Source organism: Nerophis ophidion, unplaced genomic scaffold (assembly GCF_033978795.1).
Source record: "Nerophis ophidion isolate RoL-2023_Sa unplaced genomic scaffold, RoL_Noph_v1.0 HiC_scaffold_36, whole genome shotgun sequence".
Lineage (NCBI taxonomy): Eukaryota > Metazoa > Chordata > Actinopteri > Syngnathiformes > Syngnathidae > Nerophis > Nerophis ophidion.
Window position 1 is genome coordinate 233,203 of NW_026906958.1, and position 20,430 is coordinate 253,632.

Below are 20,430 nucleotides of genomic sequence, written 5' to 3' on the forward strand. Positions count from 1 at the left end.
GAGGATGTAAGCTACATTTTGGTATCTTAATTATCTTTAATTATTCATAAACAGGCTTAAAACAAACCATTATTATCATTACTGCCTCATTTGTTTTCACTGTCTACTAATTAAAACTATTCTAGCATGAAAACATTCAGGATGTTCATACAAAAAATATTACACATCTCCAAACGTACCATTTTATTATGGTATTCATATCATACATTATAATATTGAATATTCACATGTTTATAACAGTGCTGAAAATTTTAATTTCCCATCGGGGATTAATAAAGTATTTCTGATTCTGATAATTACATCACTCTCATAAAGCCTTTAATGCTGAATATGTTTTTTACCATAGCTCAGCTTCACAATGTTGGAATATTGACTGCTGATATTAACATTCTTCTATTGTTTACAATATTACACTTTACTCTTTTTCTTTGCTCAAATGAACAGGATGAAAGTGTCTAATTGTCACTACTGAGTGTAACTATATATAATTATGTATATAATAATCTTCCATTCTTCACCTTCATTACCGCTTGATTTAACTCTCATCTTATTTTATCCAGAGAGAACTTGACCATAAAAAGATGGCTGCACATCAATAAACTGTCACTAAACTGCAATACAACTAAATATTATCATATTTGGAGTTTGTAAAAATATAAAACACAAATTATGATGGATAATATTGAAATGAAAGGAATAAAGGTCATCACATTTTTAGGAGTTAATATAGATGATGAAGTAAGCTGGACACTACATGTAAGTCATATAAAGAAAACAATAAAACAATGGTGTGCAATACTAACTAGAATAAAATACATACTTACAAATATTAACTAGAATTATTGTAGCCAACTTCAGTTGAAACATACATTGTTTATTGCATAAAAGTCTGGGGACATACATATAAAACAATCACACCACAATATTCATATTACACAAGAAAGTAAAAAAGACAATTAATAGAATGGATTATAGACAACCAACAAATGATTCATGAAGTCACACATTTTAAAAGTAAATGATCTTGTATAAAAGACAACTGTTCAAATGATGTATAAAGTAAATAATAATATGCTTCCAGAAGTGGTCCAGAAGATGTTTCAGATGTGAACCAGTAAATATGAACTAAGAGGGATTTATGTGTACTCAAAAGCAAAGGTATGAACACATGTAAAACAAATATGTACATCATATAAAGGAGTTCATCTATGGAATCATCTACAATTACAAAATAAAATATGTAACACTTCATTATTTAATAAAAACATATAAAACACAATTATGAATAAGTATAAAAGTGAAATATAAATATATCTACACATAAAATGTTTATTGTATGTAACATATTTTATGTACTGTTTATTCTCACCCTTTCAGTCAAATTGTTGTTTATTTTAAAGTACACAAATGTGTATATTAACTCATGTACTTGACTGAAATAAAATCGCTAATCTGAAGTCTCTAATCCAGGGGCGCTCACACTTTTTCTGCAGGCGAGCTACTTTTCAATTGAGCAAGTCGAGGAGATCTACCTCATTCCTATTTATAATTTATATTTATTTATTTCTGAAAGAGACATTTTTGTTAACAAGTTAATGGTGTTTAATGATAATACAAGCATGTTTAACACAAATAGATTCCTTTCTTTCATGAAGACAAGAATATAAATTGGTGTATTACCTGATTCTGATGACTTGCATTGATTGGAATTAGACAGTGGTGCTGATAACGTCCGCATTTTCAAATGGAGGAAAAAAAAAAGTCCTCCTTTCTGTCCAATACCACATGAAAGTGGTTGGATTTGGCATCTCATTTGTCCAACTTGCATACTCCTTTTTAAACACTTTGTTATGAGAGTAGCATATGTGTGTGGCCCTTTAATGTCTGGCAGCAGGTGAGTGACGTCAGTGAGTGTGCGGGTGGGCAAGCAAGTGAGAAAGCGGTCGCTGAGGGCGGGGGAGAAATACATTGGCATCAAACTCCGTAGCTTGCTAGCTTGTGCACGCTAGCTTTCTGAGACTCTTATTTTGTTAGCACAGGCAGGATGAAACAGGTCTTTTATGGTGAAGACAGGAACTGTGCAGTCGGTCTTTAGAGTTTTGACAGTAGGTACGGAGTCTCTAGAAATAAAATGTGTTTCTCTGCGTCCGCCCTGTTAGTGATTTTTTTCTTGAATATGAGCTCGCAGCAGCCAGCGTCATCTCACAAGATCCTCGGGTGCCGAGAATGTCAAACAACTGACGAAAGTGAAGTCTTGGTATGATTGATGATTGCTCATTTTTATGTCTATTTTTTAATGCCTGGCTTGAGATCGACTGACACACCCTCCGAGATCGACCAGTCGATCGCGATCGACATAATGCACACCCCTGCTCTAATCTATAAATGTTAGAATCATATTAAACAGATTGTTAGACAAACAACAATGTCACACATGTTATATGTGCTGATGTTGTTAGAAAGTCAAAATGAAAGTCTGGACAGTTTATTTCAAATCCTGCAGTTTCATTTGCTGCTGCTGTTCTCACCAGCACACTTGTGTTTCTTACACTGGTACTTAGAAGACAATCTTTCACCACACACACTGCAACTCAACACTTTCTCTCCTGGGTGTCTTCTCATGTGGATTTTTAAACTACAATTTATTACAACACATTTACCACATTTTTAGCAGGAAAAAGTTTTTGCTCCAGTGTGTATTCTCATGTGTTTTTTTAAATGGTCCCTTCGAGTAAAATCTTTACCGCAAATTGAACATGAAAAAGGTTTTTCTCCAATGTGTGTTCTCATGTGTACTTTCATATTACGTCTTTGTGTAAAACCTTTACCACATATCGAACATACATAAGGTTTTTCACCAGTGTGTGTTCTCATGTGCACTTTCAAATGGTTACTTTGTGCAAAACCTTTACTACAGATTGAACAGGAAAAAGGCTTTTCTCCAGTGTGTGTTCTCATGTGTAATTTTAAATTTTTATTTATTACAAAACCTTTACCACATTCTGAGCAGGTAAAAGGTTTTTCTCCATTGTGTATTCTCATGTGATTTTTTTAAATCGTCCCTTCGAGTAAAATCTTTAGCGCAGATTGAACATGAAAACGCTTTTTCTCCAGTGTGTGTTCTCATGTGTACTTTCACATTGTGATTTCTTACAAAACTTTTACCACATTCTAAACAGGAAAAAAATTCCACTCCAGTGTGTATTCTCATGTGTTCTTTTAAACTTTGATTTCTTACAAAACTTTTACCACATTCTGAGCAGGAAAAAGTGTGTTCTCCAGTGTGTATTCTCATGTGGGTTTTCAAATGTTGCCTTCGAGTAAAATTTTTACCACAGATTGAACATGAAAAAGGTTTTTCACCAGTGTGTGTTCTTTTGTGTCTGTCCAAATTCTTACTTTCAGTAAAACCTTTACCACAGATTGAACAGGAAAAAGGTTTTTCACTAGTGTGTGTTCTCATGTGTACTTTCAAATGTTGACTTCGTGTAAAACCTTTACCACATTCTGAGCAAGAAAAAGGTTTTTCTCCAGTGTGGGTTCTTATGTGTCTTTTCAGAAGACTATAGTATTTAAAGGTTTTGTGAGAGTGAGAAGATGTGAAGTGAGTGTTGTCAGTGTGACATGTCTTATCATCTTTAGAGTCTTCATCATCAGTGTCAGGAGAGTGTGACGTTGTGTCCTCACTATCTGATAGTGGAGCTAAGAGCTTGTCTGCTTGTGATCCTCCACAGTGGTCTCCATCAGCTTCTGTTGTCATGTGTTGTGTTGAGCTGCTGCTTGGAGGCTCCCCCCCTCCCCTCTCCTCACTTTCACCTTTCACCTCATCATCTTCACTCTTCACAGGGACACCAGTCACTGGGAACTCCACCAACCTTTTAGGCTGACTGATGCTGTGTTCCTCCTCTTCCTCCTTAATGTGAGGGCTCAGTGGATCCACCACTTCCTTTTTAAAATGGGGTGTCAGTGGGTCCTCCTCTTCCTTTTTAAAATGGGGTGTCAGTGGGTCCTCCTCTTCCTTTTTAAAATGGGGTGTCAGTGGGTCCTCCTCTTCCTTTTTAAAATGGTGTATCAGTGGGTATTCCTCTTCCTTCTTAATGTGGGAGGGCTGTGGCTCCTCTGTCCGCATCCTGAAGCTCCACTTCTGTTGCTCAGGGTGAAGATGTTCTTCACAGACGTCTGCAAGACAAACACAGCATCTCTGCTCAGTCACACAACGCATTCAGTACTTTTACATGCACTTAGGAAAAACAAGTTATCGTATGAACTGTCTTGAAATCTCAGTGACGCACAAACACGCTGCTCTGTACAACATTATTCACAGGAAAAGAAACAAAAACCAGGACGACAGGACTTTTTACTATGGATGAACGATATGGTTTAAAATTGATTTTGCGATACAGTATTTCATTTAGAATTACTGATAGAACCATTTTAAAACAGGCTACACAGGCTCCTAATTTAGTTGCTGAAATATGCAGTAAAATATTACATTTCCAGTATTATTTTCTCAAATAAAGTAACCAGATATTAACAGTAAATAAACAAGTACATTATTAATAACTGTTTTGACAAAATAATACTATTAGAAACGAACAATATGTTACTGCATATGTCAGCTGCCAAATTAGGAGCTTTTGTACCTAGTTTTGAAATTATTCTATTCTCAATCATATATCAAATTATATATTGTGACATATTGTTATTAGGATATATATTTGAGGTCATATCGCCCATACCAAACATTGGTTCGTCGAGTCATTTTGTTTGGCCCACCAAATATATTTAATTTTAATATTCTTAAGATGTGTGTGTATGTCTAAAATGTGGGACTACTGTTCTACATCTCGTGAAAGTGTCATGTCATGGGGATGGTGTGCTTTTAACTAAGGGTGTGACGATACGGTCAGCTCACCAAAGGATACTCGATATTGGATTTAGGAGAACAAGACAATATTTTGGTGGTTAACATGATTCTTACACGTGTGTACATTATGTGTATATGCATGTACTTTCCCTTGTGTGCTTAGTTTGACTGTAACTTCATAGTGGATAATATCTATAAACAACCTCAATTGTTTTACATATTTAATTTGAAGGGCTGTTTACTTATCTGACAAATTCAAAGGAAACTGCACTTTTTTAAAATGTCACCTATCATTCACAATCCTTATGTAAGACATTTGTTTCAAACTTTTATGAATTTGAATTATTAAATAATCATGAGCAAAAAATCAGCTAACATTGGAGTCAATGGGAGCTCCTCTATTAGACCCACAAAGTCCTCCAAAAAAACTTCCAAAAATTGCCAACAATACTCATTTTACATTTTGTGACCTGAATATTAACCAAGTATTAATGATATTGTTATTATAAGCGCTAATATTAAGGACCTACTTTTAGCGGCGCATTGATCACAGAAGTAACTAGCTTATGCTGCTATATTGACATACTGAACTGTTTTCTCACCTCTAAGATAATGAAAGCTAATTCTACAAACCCGGTTTCCATATGAGTTGGGAAATTGTGTTAGATGTAAACATAAACAGAATACAATGATTTGCTAATTATTTTCAACCGATATTCAGTTGAATATGCTACAAAGACAACATATTTGATGTTCAAACTGATAAACATTTTTTTTTTTTTTTTTGCAAATAATCATTAACTTTGGAATTTGATGCAAGCAACACGTAACAAAGTAGTTGGGAAAGGTGGTAATAAATACTGATAAAGTTGAGGAATGCTCATCAAACACTTATTTGGAACATCCCACAGGTGTGCAGGCTAATTGGGAACAGGTGGGTGCCATGATTGGGTATAAAAGCAGCTTCCATGAAATGCTAAGTAATTCACTAACAAGGATGGGGCGAGGGTCACCAATTTGTAAGCAAATTGTCGAACAACATTTCTTAACGAGCTATTGAAAGGAATTCAGGGATTTTCCCATCTACGGTCCGTAAAATCGTCAAAAGGTTCAGAGAATCTGGAGAAATCACTGCACGTAAGCAATGACATCACAGACCTTTGATCCCTCAGGTGGTACTGCATCAAAAACCGACATCAGTGTGTGAAGGATATAACCAGATGGGCTCAGGAACGCTTCATAAAACCACTGTCAGTAACTACAGTTGGTCGCTACATCTGTAAGTGCAAGTTAAAACTCTACTATGCAGAGCGAAAGCCATTTATCAACACACAGGAACGCCGCCGGCTTCTCTGGGCCTGAGCTCATCTAAGTTGGACTGATGCAAAGTGGAAAAGTGTTCTGTGGTCTGACGAGTCCACATTTTACATTATATTTGGAAACTGTGGATATGGTGTCCTCCGGAACAAAGAGGAAAGTAAACATCCGGATTGTTCTAGGCGCAGAGTTCAAAAGCTAGCATGTGTGATGGTATGGGGGTGTATTTGTGCCCAAGGCATGGGTAACTTACACATGTGTGATGGTATGGGGGTGTATTAGTGCCCAAGGCATGGGTAACTTACACATGTGTGATGGTATGAGGGTGTATTAGTGTCCAAGGCATGGGTAACTTACACATGTGTGATGGTATGGGGGTGTATTAGTGCCCAAGGCATGGGTAACTTACACATGTGTGATGGTATGGGGGTGTATTAGTGCCCAAGGCATGGGTAACTTACACATCTGTGAAGGCACCATTAATGCTGAATGGTCCATTCAGGTTTTGGAGCAACATATGTTGTCATCCAAGCAACGTTATCATGGACGCCTCTGCTTATTTCAGCAAAACAATGCCACGCCACGTGTTACAACAGCGTGGCTTCGTAGTAAAAGAGTGCGGGTACTTTCCTGGCCCGGCTGCAGTCCAGACATGTCTCCCATCAAAAATGTGTGGCGCATTATGAAGCGTAAAATACAACAACAAGACCCCGGACTGTTGATTATTTCTGCCCCTATATATGCCTGTCTTTGTTTGCCTTTTGTTCTCGGAGTTTAGTTTGCTACACAAAACAGATGATGTCGCATTTCCCGATTGTGGTAAAAGACTTTTTGTTATACGATTAGTTTCCATGCTATTTTGTTTGTTTGCTTGTCCCTAGTTTATATACTAGCGCTTTTTGTTCCTTTTATCTTCCACGTTAGTTCTGTTTGTTTTGTCTTTAGTGCCTAATGCAAGTGTTTTTTGTTCAAAAATTGTTTTTGTAGTGTATAACAAATCATTATCCTTACCCTCACGCTGTGTTCCATCCTCCACTGCACCCACGAGAGAACAACTTTTCACCACGATGCCAGCAAGATGTCACAGTAAAGTCCGAGTTAATGAAGCTTCTCTCGCAGCGGAAGTCGAAGAATTCGACAGGATAACGTGGAGGTTAGCCTAAGCAATGCAGGCTGGGACATTCCGCGGCGCGCCGGATGTCGAGATGATCTTGGGGCTTGGAGGTCTCCAAGTCCCGCTTGACTCCACTGGGTCCAGCAACACCCCGTCTCACCCCCTCGCACGCGTCGGCAGAGGCGGAAGCCGCGGCGAAGGGCGTCACGTAGCTAACTCCACCATCACCCCTTCACAGACACAGCCACTTTCAACTCGTCCAGGACTCACCATACACGCCTGGTAATCCTTTTTGTTTTTCTACTATTGACTCCCCCGGAGTCAATAGAAGAAATCTGATCTGGTGACGTCAGCCCTCTTACGTCCCCAGAACATAGTGGGGATTAAGAATTTTTTTTAGAGCAGGCACTTCCTCAGTCGTCCACAGGGGACATACATGACAATCTTACACTCCTTAAAGACATTTGTTTTCAATCACAGTATAAGTCTTTATTTTCTGAATTTGATTGCTTGATTGATTTATACTTGTATTAGTAGATTGCACAGTTCAGTACATATTCCGTACAATTGACCACTAAATGGTAACATCACCATTAAGTTTTTCAACTTGTTTAGTCAGGGTCCACGTTAATCAATTCATGGTACAAATATATACTATCAGCATAATACAGTCATCACACAGGTTAATCATCATAGTATATACATTGAATTATTTACATTATTTACAATCTGGGGGTGGGATGAGGAGCTTTGGTTGATATCAGTACTTCAGTCATCAACAACTGCATCAACAGAGAAATGTGGACATTGAAACAGTGTAGGTCTTACAGTAGGATATGTACAGCCAGCAGAGAACATAGTGAGTTCAGATAGCATAAGAACAAGTATATACATTAGAAGAACATTTGATTATTTACATTAGGTTATTTATAATCCGGGAAGATGGGATGTAAATGGAGGAGGGTATTAGTAAAGGGTTGAAGTTGCCTGGAGGTGTTGTTTTAGAGCGGTTTTGAAGGAGGATAGAGATGCATTTACTTTTATACCTGTTGGGAGTGCATTCCACATTGATGTGGCATAGAAGGATAATGAGTTAAGACCTTTGTTAGATCGGAATCTGGGTTTAACGTGGTTTGTGGAGCTCCCCCTGGTGTTGTGGTTATGGTGGTCAGGAAGTAGTTGGACATGTACTTCGGTATCAGGGAGGTGTCGCGGATTTTATAGACTAGGCTCAGTGCAAGTTGTTTTACTCTGTCCTCCACCCTGAGCCAGCCCACTTTGGAGAAGTGGGTTGGAGTGAGGTGTGATCTGGGGTGGAGGTCTAGAAGTAACCGGACTAGCTTATTCTGGGATGTTTGGAGTCTAGATTTGAGGGTTTTGGAGGTGCTGGAGTACCAGGAGGTGCAAGCATAATCGAAAAAGGGTTGAATGAGAGTTCCCGCTAGAATCTTCAAGGTGCTTTTGTTGACCAGAGAGGACATTCTGTAGAGGAATCTCGTTCTTTGGTTGACCTTTTTGATTACCTTGGTTGCCATTTTATCACAGGAAAGATTAGCTTCTAGAATGGAACCTAGGTAGGTGATCTCATCTTTCCTGGTGATAACAATGTCACCCACTTTTATAGTGAAATCACTGACTTTCTTAAAGGGGAACATTATCACAATTTCAGAAGGGTTAAAACCAATAAAAAACAGTTCCCAGTGGCTTATTTTATTTTTCGAAGTTTTTTTCAAAATTTTACCCGTCCTGGAATATCCCTAAAAAAACCTTTAAAGTGCTTGATTTTGGCTATGTGCGAAGCCACTGTTCATTTTCCTGTGACGTCACATAGCGATGCCAATACAAACAACATGGCGGTTACCACAGCAAGATATAGCGACATTAGCTCGGATTTAGCCTCGGATTTCAGCGGCTTAAGCGATTCAACAGATTACGCATGTATTGAAAGGGATGGTTGGAGTATGGAAGCAGATAGCGAAAACGAAATTGAAAAATAACTTTTCTTTTTATTTATTAACTTTTATTTTTTATTATTGTAAAACTGAAATACACACAATGACAATGTATAAGCTATATGATTCAATTAACATACTGAAATATTATGCACAATATCTAAACATTAGCTTCACAAAAATATACAGCATTATCGCCAAACAAATACTGCTGAGTGTTGAAACTATTTCGATGGTGGAAATATGCGACCAGCAGCCATTTTAAATCCTCAAACATTCATTAAATTAGTGCCCAAAAATCGTTTTTCAATACACATCTTACTATCAAACTTAGCAACTTTCCACCTTAGTATTGAGTTACATAAACAAGTTAAACAGTTTACTTACAGACTTATCTTTTCCAAGGCTTGTAAGAGTTAACACAACTCGACTACTTCTTATTGTTTATGAACTAGACGAACATCGTAAACCGGAAGTGCCCAAAGTAAACCGGAAGTGCCCAAACTAATGACGCGCAGCATTTCCCATCGCCACAAGGTGTCAGTAATAGTCCACAATCAAACGGGCATAACACTCCCCGCTTGGTATAATGTTTTATACCACTATACAGTCTCTTTACGAAGGAGCAACACAACCTCTGAAACAGGTCTAGTGTAGATTATTGGAGTACCTTGTCGGATGATCTTAACATCTACTTTTCTTACTTTGTTGTCATGGCTGTTGATAGACTTGACGATGAGTCCAGTGGGACATTCATTTCTTCTCACCTGGCCGTCTTTCAGTAGTACTAGGTCTCCAATTTGCAGGTTAGGCCTTTCTGCATACCATTTTCTCCTAGTTTGTATGGTTGACAGGTATTCTTGTTTCCATCGCTTCCAGAATCTATCAGAGAGAGATTGGACTTGCCGCCATTGTTGCGAGTGGATGTCTTTCACGTTGAAGTCTCCTGGCGGTGCAGATATGACGTCTCTCTTCAGTGTCAGCAAGGTTGCAGGTGTTAGTATTGCTGGCATCTCTGGGTCAGTTGAAACTGGAATGAGAGGTCTTGCGTTTATAATTGCCATGACCTCAGCCATGAGAGTGGTGAGCACCTCATGAGAAAGGTGAGAGCCTCCCTCCTTAAGGAGCAATGCATCCAGGATACGGCGCGTGATGCCAATTAGTCTTTCCCACACTCCTCCCATGTGGGAAGAGTTTGGCGGATTGAAGATCCAAGTGCACACTTAGTCCTGCAGGTATGTTTTCAACTCTTTTTCCAACGACTCTTCCTCTTTTTCCGACCACTTGTCCCTCGCCGTCAACTTCTCTTCCTCGTCATGTTTCTCGTCGTCTGTGCTAGAGTCCATGACGATGGCCTTGGACTTGCTCCCCGCTCTGGACTTCTTGGGGCTGGACGAGGAGTGTCCTGCTTGGGCGTCGCTCTTCTTGCCCTTGGCGGCCGACACTTTTTTCTTGGCCCTCTTCTTTTTCTTGGCGGGAAGCTGTTTGCCGCTGTTCTGTCTCTGAGGATCTCATCAGTCCCCACATTGACTTTCAAGATGTCAAAACCATACGGTACATCAGCGAAGCAATACAAAAACTCATGAAAAAAATAAACACAGCTGTAAAACACTTACATACAAACATGACAGCTGCTTGTACACCCGAAAGAGAACAAAGAACAGTGTCTAAGAGGAGCATCAACATTTGCATTTAAACTGTAAAATCCTGTTTATGATTTATTTACTCTACTTATTTAAATATGAACATTTTCCTTTAGGAAACTTTTATGATTTGTGTGTTGTTGTAGCTGGTATGCTGCAATTTTTTTTATTTTTTTCCCCCAAGATGGTGACCCTGTAGTGGCTGCTGTTGGCAGGAACTCTGTGCTCTTGTGTCATCCTTTTGTGTTTCCCTCTTCTTTTCATGTTTATATATATACATATATATATATATATATATTTTTTTTTTTGCCTTTTGGTCCGGACCTTTTGGGACTGTGTGACAAGGGATGGCACTTTCGTGACTTCTGCGGTGCTTTTTTGTGAACTTCTGGATCTGCCTCCCGAGAGCCTTTTGGCCATGGAGACCAGCTGCTGGGTTTCTGCCACACCAGAGTCCGTTTGGAGAGACTGGAGGAGATGCAGATGAAGAGACAGGACTGCGGAGCTAGCACTGAGCGCCGGGACGGAAAAGCTTCACAGTGTCTTGGCTGAATGAGCAGGTATCGGACACCTCGGTCTCCTTGGACGTATCCTCACTCATCCATGCGGACTGGACACTGGCCGAGACTTGGTCGGCGGCCGAGGGTGGAGTCGGCTCTCTTGGTTGCTTTGTTGGGTCTGCTCCCGTCTCTGGCCAAGCTCCCTTCACCCCAGCAGACGATGGCGTGGGACACCGCAAAAGCCACCACAGTGTATATGTTTCTTTTACTTTTTATTCATGTATGTATGTAGAAGTGGCTGGTTGCATCAGCTCTGCTCTTTTAATGTCCTCTGTCTTCTTTGAAGTTTCCCTCTTCCACACATGAAAGAGGAATGTGTGCTATGGCAATAAGTTGTTTTCTTCCCTTGGCCTCAGTCTGGACCCCCTCTCCAGGGGCCCAGGCTTAGACCGATTTTTTTTTTCTCTCATTCCCCCCACTTGTTTACCTGTATGTATCTCACCTTTTTTGCAAGGGGCGCCGCAAGTTGGCAGACCCGTCAGCGATCCTGTTCTGTCTCCCTGGAATCTTTGTCTGACCTTGAATGGGATTCTGCTGAACATTTTAATTTCCCCTCGGGGATTAATAAAGTATGTCTAATTCTGATTCTTCACCTTTTTTGCAAGGGGCGCCGCAAGTTGGCAGACCCGTCAGCGATCCTGTTCTGTCCCCCTAGAATGTTTGTCTGACCTTGAATGGGATTCTGCTGAACATTTTAATTTCCCCTCGGGGGTTAATAAAATATGTCTGATTCTGATGTTTAACATCAACAAAACATGGCTAATAAGTAAAAATAAACTACATTAATTCATCTCTCAAAGGTGTTGAGACATTGCTGGACACCGGAGTAGTAACTAAATCCAAATAAAAAATGATTTTATTTTTTTAAGATATCTGGCTTGTATTTTCAGCAGGGATGTAAATTTATAGATTCATGGATATGATACCCTAATAAATATTCCTTATCGATACCAGTATTAATCAGTACTCTTGTCGGTACTACATGTCATTTGTGGAAATAAAAACCTGGAAAAAAGGCATTTTAAATAGCATTTCTATTAGCACAAGAGTTTGAACACCTCCAACATGATGTTCTGTAACATTTTAAAGCAGGGAAGTCTTTTATCAGCAGCTGTTTATTTGAAGTCTTAAATAGATAGATAGATAGTACTTCATTGATTCCTTCAGGAAAATTTAAAGAAGTCAACTATGTGTGCAGTGCAAGGTGAAATGCAGTTATGTCATCTTCTTCTCAATAACACACACATCAAACTTTTGTTGCTTCCTTATTTGTCATCATTCAAAGCTGATTGTAATGTGTAGCAGCGGCAGCTGAACTCAATGTGAAAATGTATCATAGTTACGTCAGTCAGCTGGAATTAAAAATACAAATAGTTGTGCCGTTAGTCCAGAATTTTCACGGTCCTCATGGACAACATAATTAGGAACCAGTACTAAAAAAATGGTACTTGGTGTACATCTCTTATCTTCACCACTAAACCTTTGAAATATGCTGACATATGTGCTGTTAAAGGTAAATAAACAGTAGCCATATTGAATGTTTGCCTTCATTTGACCACGTGCGGTAAGGAGGACGGCCTCTAGGTCACATGGTTACACCCCAGCAATTACACTGTTGATGATTGATGAGCATTCATTTTTAAATGGTGGTGTTAAAAAGCAAATATATCTCTATCTGTAGTGATAAATGTGGCCCCCGGATGAACATGTGTCACAAACATTGTATTAGATGATATGTGGATGTTGTGCTTACTTGGACTGTGATGAAGCTGTGAGGACTCAGGTGGTTTGTCTTCATGCTCTTCAGTCTTCACAGAGACAACAGTCAGTGGAAACTTGCTGACATCAGCCTCCTCCTGCCCTACAGGACACTCTCCCTCCCCTTCCGCATTAAAATAAGAGGGCTGTGGATCCTCCTTGTTCCCTTTAAAATGTGAGGGCTGTGGATACTCTAAAGTGAAACTGTCCCCCTGCAGATGAGGGAGACATTCTTCTTGGTGTCCAATCAGCTGATGGATGTCTACAGGACACAAACAAAACACATTTTAACTTCTACATGCTGAATATTAAATTGTACATGAAATATAGGGCTGTGGCTATTGAAAATTGTATTAATCAAGTGTTCTACTGGAAATTTTCCGATTAGTTGAGTAACTGAATAAAACAGTGTTGCTTGGTTAAAGACAAATTTAAGCGACTATAAAACATTTCACTTAATAATGAACAGTCAATTGGTTTGAGATGGTATGAGATCAAAATGTTATCTTTAGAGCAGGCTTTGTTTTTTTGACAATCACAGCCACGTTAAAAAGTCAAAGTACCAATGATTGTCACACACACACTAGGTGTGGGGAGATTATTCTCTGCATTTGGCCCATCACCCTTGATCACACCCTGGGAGGTGAGGGGAGCAGTGAGCAGCAGCGGTGGCCATGCCCGGGAATAACTTTTATGGTGATTAAACCCCAATTAAAACCCTTGATGCTGAGTGCAAGGCAGAGAAGTAATGGGTCCCATTTTTATAGTATTTGGTATGACTGGGTTGGGGTTTGAACTCACAACCTACCGATCTCAGGGAGGGTGCACCGACATGAAGGAAATAACAGGTCAGTATGCTTTGACACACATATATAACTTGTCAAACCTGCCAGCTATCAGGCTAGGTTTACAGCGTCAGTCACCATGGTAACTGACTCTGACTTTGTCTTACCTCTCTTATTTTTGGAGGTAAAACTCTCGAGCTTTACATACTCAGGACTTTGCACTTAACCTGCTCTCTGGAATATTCCCCTGGTGACTGTGTGAGTTTTGTGTAAACTTGTTGATACACATTGTTACAAACATCAAACTCTCATAAATATTGTGTGTCTGGCACTGTCTCGTTTTTATGAAGAACATAAAACAGTTCACGGTGGCAGAGGGGTTAGTGCGTCTGCCTCACAATACCAAGTTCCTGCAGTCCTGGGTTCAAATCCAGGCTTGGGATCTTTCTGTGTGGAGTTTGCATGTTCTCCCCGTGAATGCGTGGGTTCCCTCCGAGTACTCCGGCTTCCTCCCACTTCCAAAAACATGCACCTGGGGATAGGTTGATTGGCAACACTAAATTGGCCCTGGTGTGTGAATGTGAGTGTTAATGTTGTTCGTCTATCTGTGTTGGCTCTGCGATGAGGTGGCGACTTGTCCAGGGTGTACCCCGCCTTCCGCCCAATTGTAGCTGAGATAGGCGCCTGCGCCCCCCGCGACCCCAAAAGGGAATAAGCGGTAGAAAATGGATGGATGGATGGATAAAACAATTAGTGCATCATCCTCACATAACAATTAATCTTCCTACAGACAATCTATTTAGGAATAGTGTTAATAATGAAATATAAAGTTAGTAAAGATGTGAGAGTAAGAAGTAAACAAACCTGTTCTGTGTAACACAACTTGATGTTTTTCATGTTGTCGCTCCTTCTCCTCTTTTGTTGGACAAAGTTCCTCCTCGTACTCTGCTGTCGTTCTTTGGCACATTTTCACACAATCACAACACTTTACACTCACACTTGATCTCTACTTAGTGATGTGTTTTGATCACTTCCGCCTCTCTTTGTTAGCAGCTAACAAGCTAAGCTAACTAGCAGGCTAAGCTAGCTTGAGAAGCATCAAAGTGCGCTCAGACTAATATAACCGGATGCAAACAGTTATTAACGATGTTTACTCTATTTACTAGAGTCTAATAAAGGACATATATGTGTACATGGAGGCACAGATTAAGAACACTGAACTGTGACGACTGCAATAACGTCTTCACCGTCAGACGCCATCTTGCTTTATCCTCGCCGTGTTTGGTTCGCGCGCAGTGTTGTCAGATCTCGCGAGACAAATAAGTAAGCAGCTATTTTCCAAATCTCGCGAGAGAAATAAGTAAAACCAGCTTTCCGCCACCGGTAAAAATATTTTATTATATACTATTTAATTATTATGAAAATAAAAGTAAAATTGTCCATTTCAAATTTTCATAGTAAAGACATAAAACTTATTTCCGTAAAAAAATGTCAATATTTAAAAATATATTCAAACAAAAGTAGCATAAGGAATGACAAAAAAGAAACAAAATTAATATTACATTAATGATATTATTTTAGTTTTTGATGTTAATCGTTTTTATAATGTAATTTAGAATGTGGGAGGTTTTCATGTTCTTTTCAAATTTCCTTTGAATAGAATAGAATTGAATAGAGTTTTATTGTCATTATTGCAGTGAACAGGTTCAAAGAACAACGAAATTGGAGCAGATCCCCTAAGGTGCATGTACAATATGGTAATATAAATAGTACAAAAAAAAGGTAGATAGAAATAAGAGATGTATCTATATATGTATATATATCCACACAGATGCATACACACATGCATATAACATTATTGCTTATTACAGTCCGAAAAAATTGAAAGAAATTAAAAACATGACACATGAGGACATGAAGGACATATTGTGCTACTATGGCTCTTGGGTAAAAGCTGATTTTTAGTGAATTTGTACCAGCTTTTAGCACCCTATGGCGTCTGCCCGAGGGTGGCATTATATATATTATATCCATCTATCGATTGATAGATAGATAGATAGATAGATCTATCTCTCTTTCCATTTTCTACCGCTTATTCCCTTTTGGGGTCGCGCGGGGTGGGGCTGGGAGGGGGGGTGCTGGTGCCTATCTCAGCTACAATTGGGCGGAAGGCGGCGTACACCCTGGACAAGTCCCCACCTTATCGCAGGACCAACACAGATAGACTGACAACATTCACACTCACACTCACACACACACTAGGGCCAATTTAGTGTTGCCAATCAACCTGTCGCCAGGTGCATGTCTTTGGAGGTGGGAGGGGCCTATCCCCAGGTGCATGTCTTCTGAAGTGGGAGGAAGCCGGAGTACCTGGAGGGAACCCACGCATTCACGGGGAGGACATGCAAACTCCACACAGAAAAATCCCGAGCCCGGGATTGAACCCTGACTACTCAGGACTTTCGTATTGTGACACAGACGCACTAACCCCTCTTCCACCGTGCTGCCAGATATAGATGTATAAATATAATATATGTAATGCCAATTGAAATTTAAAAAGAACATGAAAACCTCCCACATTCTAAAATACATTATGAAAACAAATGATCATCAAAAACAAAAATAATATCATAAGTGTAATATTTATTTTGTTTCTTTTTTTCTTTCCTTATGCTACTGTTGTTTCAATACATTGTTAAATATTTGAATATTTTTACGAAAATAAGCTGTATGTCTTTGTTTTGAAAATTTAAAATGGACAGTGTAGATCATTTGGTGAAATGACTGTTTTGTTGTTGTTTGTGGTTACCCGTAGGAAGAACTGAGCCGAGCTGCATGAATAAGTTGGCTTTAATTAAGACTTCAGCAGGACAGTAATTGTACATACGCACTGCATGAGAGGGTGGTAGTAACTGACTCCTCGATGTGCACACCCTGGTGGTGTGTTCGAGAATTACAACATGAAAACAGCTGCAAAAAACAAAATCACTACAAAAAATGCTGCAAGTCAAAGCCACAGAGTCAGTCCAAGTTTACCACAAACAAGTGCTATGGACAGTCTGTGCATGATGTGACAGTGGATCAACACAGCCAAAGTGAAAATGACACATTCTACGTGGATGGCTTGGAAATAGAAAATTGCATTGACTCTGTAAATCCACAACAAAGAGACCAAGATGAAGGATATGTCACAGTGTGCATAAACGACATGCCAACCGAAATGAAAGTGGATACAGGTGCTAAATGCAATGTAATGTCATTGAAGACTTTCAATAGAGTAAACAGCGGCGTGAAACTCGCCAAACAACACAGAAGCACAAATTTGGTGGCTTACGGAGGAGCCAAAATCGAGACACAAGGTGAAGCTACGCTGACATGCTTTTTAAAGGGACAGCGCCACTTACTGCCATCTTTCACAGTGGATAGAATGTGACATCACTGTTGGGCTTCCGTGCATGCCTGCGTACGGGGCTAGTCGAGTTGAGTCCCGATGTGCACCATGTCACCACAGAGAACACTGGAGAGTTCAGCGCACGGATCCTCACACAATACCAAGATATTTTCAGTGAAGAGCTCGGAGAACTACCAGTTGTTTACACAATGACAGTGGACCCCAATGTGCCGCCAGTTGGTAGGCCGGCCCACCGCATCCCAGTAGCGATGCAAGACTGTGTGAAAGCTGAACTTAAATCCATGGAAAGCATAGACGTTATTACTTCAGTCACCGAACCAACAGCTTGGGTGTCATCCATGGTCGCTGGGCACACAAAAGTCAAATCAGAAATCAGATTGTGCATCAACCCCAAAGATTTAAAGGCCTACTGAAATGAGATTTTCTTATTTAAACGGGGATAGCAGGTCCAATCTATGTGTCATACTTGATCATTTCGCGATATTGCCATATATTTGCTGAAAGGATTTAGTAGAGAACATCCACGATAAATTTCGCAACTGTCGGTGCTAAGAGAAAAGCTCTGCCTCTACCGGAAGTCGCAGACGATGACGTCACATGTTTGATGGCTCCTCACATCTTCACATTGTTTTTAATGGGAGCCTCCAACAAAAAGTGCTATTCGGACCGAGAAAACGACAATTTCCCCATTAATTTGAGCGAGGATGAAAGATTCGTGTTTGAGGATATTGATAGCGATGGACTAGAAAAAATAATTTAAAAAAAAGTTTTAAAAAAAAACGCGATTGCATTGGGACGGATTCCGATATTTTTAGACACATTTACTAGGTTAATTCTGGGAAATCCCTTATCTTTCTATTGTGTTGCTAGTGTGTTAGTGAGTTTAATATTACCTGATAGTCGGAAGGGTGTCTCCACGACTGTCTTGACGCGCAGTGTCTCAGGGGAGTCGACGGCAGCTATGGATGGCACAAGCTCAGCTTTTTTCCGGTAAGAACTATCTTTTTAACCACAATTTTCTCACCGAAACCTGCTTGTTGACATGTGGTCGGGATCCATGTTCGCTTGACCTTGCTCTGATCCATAGGAAAGTTTCAGCTCCAGGAATTTTAAACAAGGAATCACTGTGTGTTTGTGTGGCTAAAGGCTAAAGCTTCCCAACTCCATCTTTCTACTGTGACTTCTCCAATATTAATTGAACAAATTGCAAAAGATTCAGCAACACAGATGTCCAAAAAAACTGTATAATTATGCCGTAAAAGCAGACGACTTTTAGCTGTGTGTGTGTGCAGCGCTCATACTTCCTAAAAACCTGTGACGTCTTGTGTACACGTCATCATTACACAACGTTTCGAAGACGAAACTCCCGGGAAATTTAAAATTGCAATTTAGTAAACTAAAAAGGCCATATTGGCATGTGTTGCAATGTTAATATTTCATCATTGATATATAAACTATCAGACTGCATGGTGGCTAGTAGTGGCTTTCAGTAGGCCTTTAAATGAAGCACTAAAACGGCCCCACCACCCCATGAGAAGTGTGGAGGAGGTAGCAGCACAAATGTTTTCAGTGCTAGATGCAAAAAATTCATTCTGGCAGATCCGCCTGGACAAGAAGTCCTCAATGAAGACAACATTCAGTACTCCTTTTGGACGTTACTGATTCCTTTGCATGCCTTTCGGCATTGACTCAGCAAGCGAAGTATTCCAGCGCACAATGGATCAGCTCTTTGCTGGATATCCATGCTCAGTCATTGTCGATGACATCATCATCGGAGGCCGTGATGTGGCGGAGCATGACGCCAACCTAAAAAAGGTGCTAGAACGTGTGAAGGAAATAAACCTCAAACTCAACCCGCAGAAATGCAAATTTCGACTTGACTAAGTATGCTACGTTTGTCATATCTTCAAAAGTAAAAGTGTGAACGTTGACCCCTCCAAAACTGCTGCTATCAGAGACATGCCAGTCCCCACAGATGTCACTTCACTTCTACGTTTCCTGGGAATGGTTAACTATCTTGGCAAGCACATTCCAAACCTCAGTGACATCGCAACGCCACTGAGGAAGCTGACTCACAAAGAGACCGCATGGTGCTGGTTCCAGCAACAACAAGATGCTTTCGACTGCCTGAAAGCATGTCTCTCCTTTCCACCAGTATTGGCCTACTAAGATGTCAAAGAGCCAGTCAGGCTGACCTGTGACGCGTCATGCTTTGGACTAGGAGCTGCCTCATGTAAAATGGAAGGCCAGTAGCCTCTGCATCCCGCGCCCTTACAGAAACAGAAACTCAATACGCTCAAATTGAGAAGGAGCTACTAGCTGTTGTGTTTGCATGCACCAAGTTCAGAGACTATGTGTATGGCAAGGCCACCATAGTAGAAACTGACCACCAACCGTTGGGGACTATCTTGAAGAAACCAATTCACAATGCCCCGGCCCGTCTTCAGCGGATGCTGCTACGCTTGCAAAGCTATGACATAAGCCTAATCTACAAAAAAGGAAAGCACATGTACTTGGCTGACACTCTTTCAAGAGCCCCTAATGCAACAGACAGTGAGAGCCCATCTGACAGTAGTTCTTTCGACGTCATGTCGGTGAGCTACATTTCTACAGCCCGCCTGGAAGAGCTCAAGAAGCACATGGAGGAGGTTGAAGTAATGCAGACTCAGTGTAGTTATCCAGCGTGGATGGCTTGCCAGAAAGACTCAGCTGCAGCCTGCCATTGAAGTTTTCTTCCCCTCCAGAGACGAACTCACTGTGGAAGATGGAATTGTCATGAAAAGGCAGAAAGCAGTCATTCCAACGTCACTACAAAAGAGTACATTAAGATTGTACACAAAGGTCACCCAGGCATTGAAGCAACCAAACGCAGAGCAAGAGGTATCATCTTTTGGCCATCAATGTCACGAGACATCACTAAAGAACTACTTTTTTGCACAGGGTGCAACAGCACAAAACCACATCAGCAGAAAGAACCACTTCATCTTCATCCAGTTCCAGACCTTCCGTGGTCACAGTTGCT

At 40.2% G+C, this 20,430-nt stretch overlaps 1 protein-coding gene across 1 annotated transcript; it reads right to left on the reverse strand.

Annotated features, from left to right (window-relative positions):
- Positions 1-986: 986 nt before the first annotated feature.
- Positions 987-13,469, reverse strand: LOC133546681 (gastrula zinc finger protein XlCGF17.1-like). Its single transcript, XM_061892479.1, has 2 exons — positions 13,207-13,469; positions 987-4,179 (listed from the first exon to the last, which is right to left on the reverse strand). The coding sequence occupies exon 2, from the start codon at positions 4,127-4,129 to the stop codon at positions 2,993-2,995; it is 1,137 nt and encodes a 378-aa protein (XP_061748463.1). The 5' UTR covers positions 4,130-4,179; positions 13,207-13,469; the 3' UTR covers positions 987-2,992.
- Between the last annotated feature and the right edge of the window lie 6,961 nt (positions 13,470-20,430).

Excerpts from the sequence above, each read along its gene's own strand:
- LOC133546681 (XM_061892479.1), bottom strand. The coding sequence starts at position 4,129 with ATGCGGACAGAGGAGCCACAGCCCTCCCACATTAAGAAGGAAGAGGAA.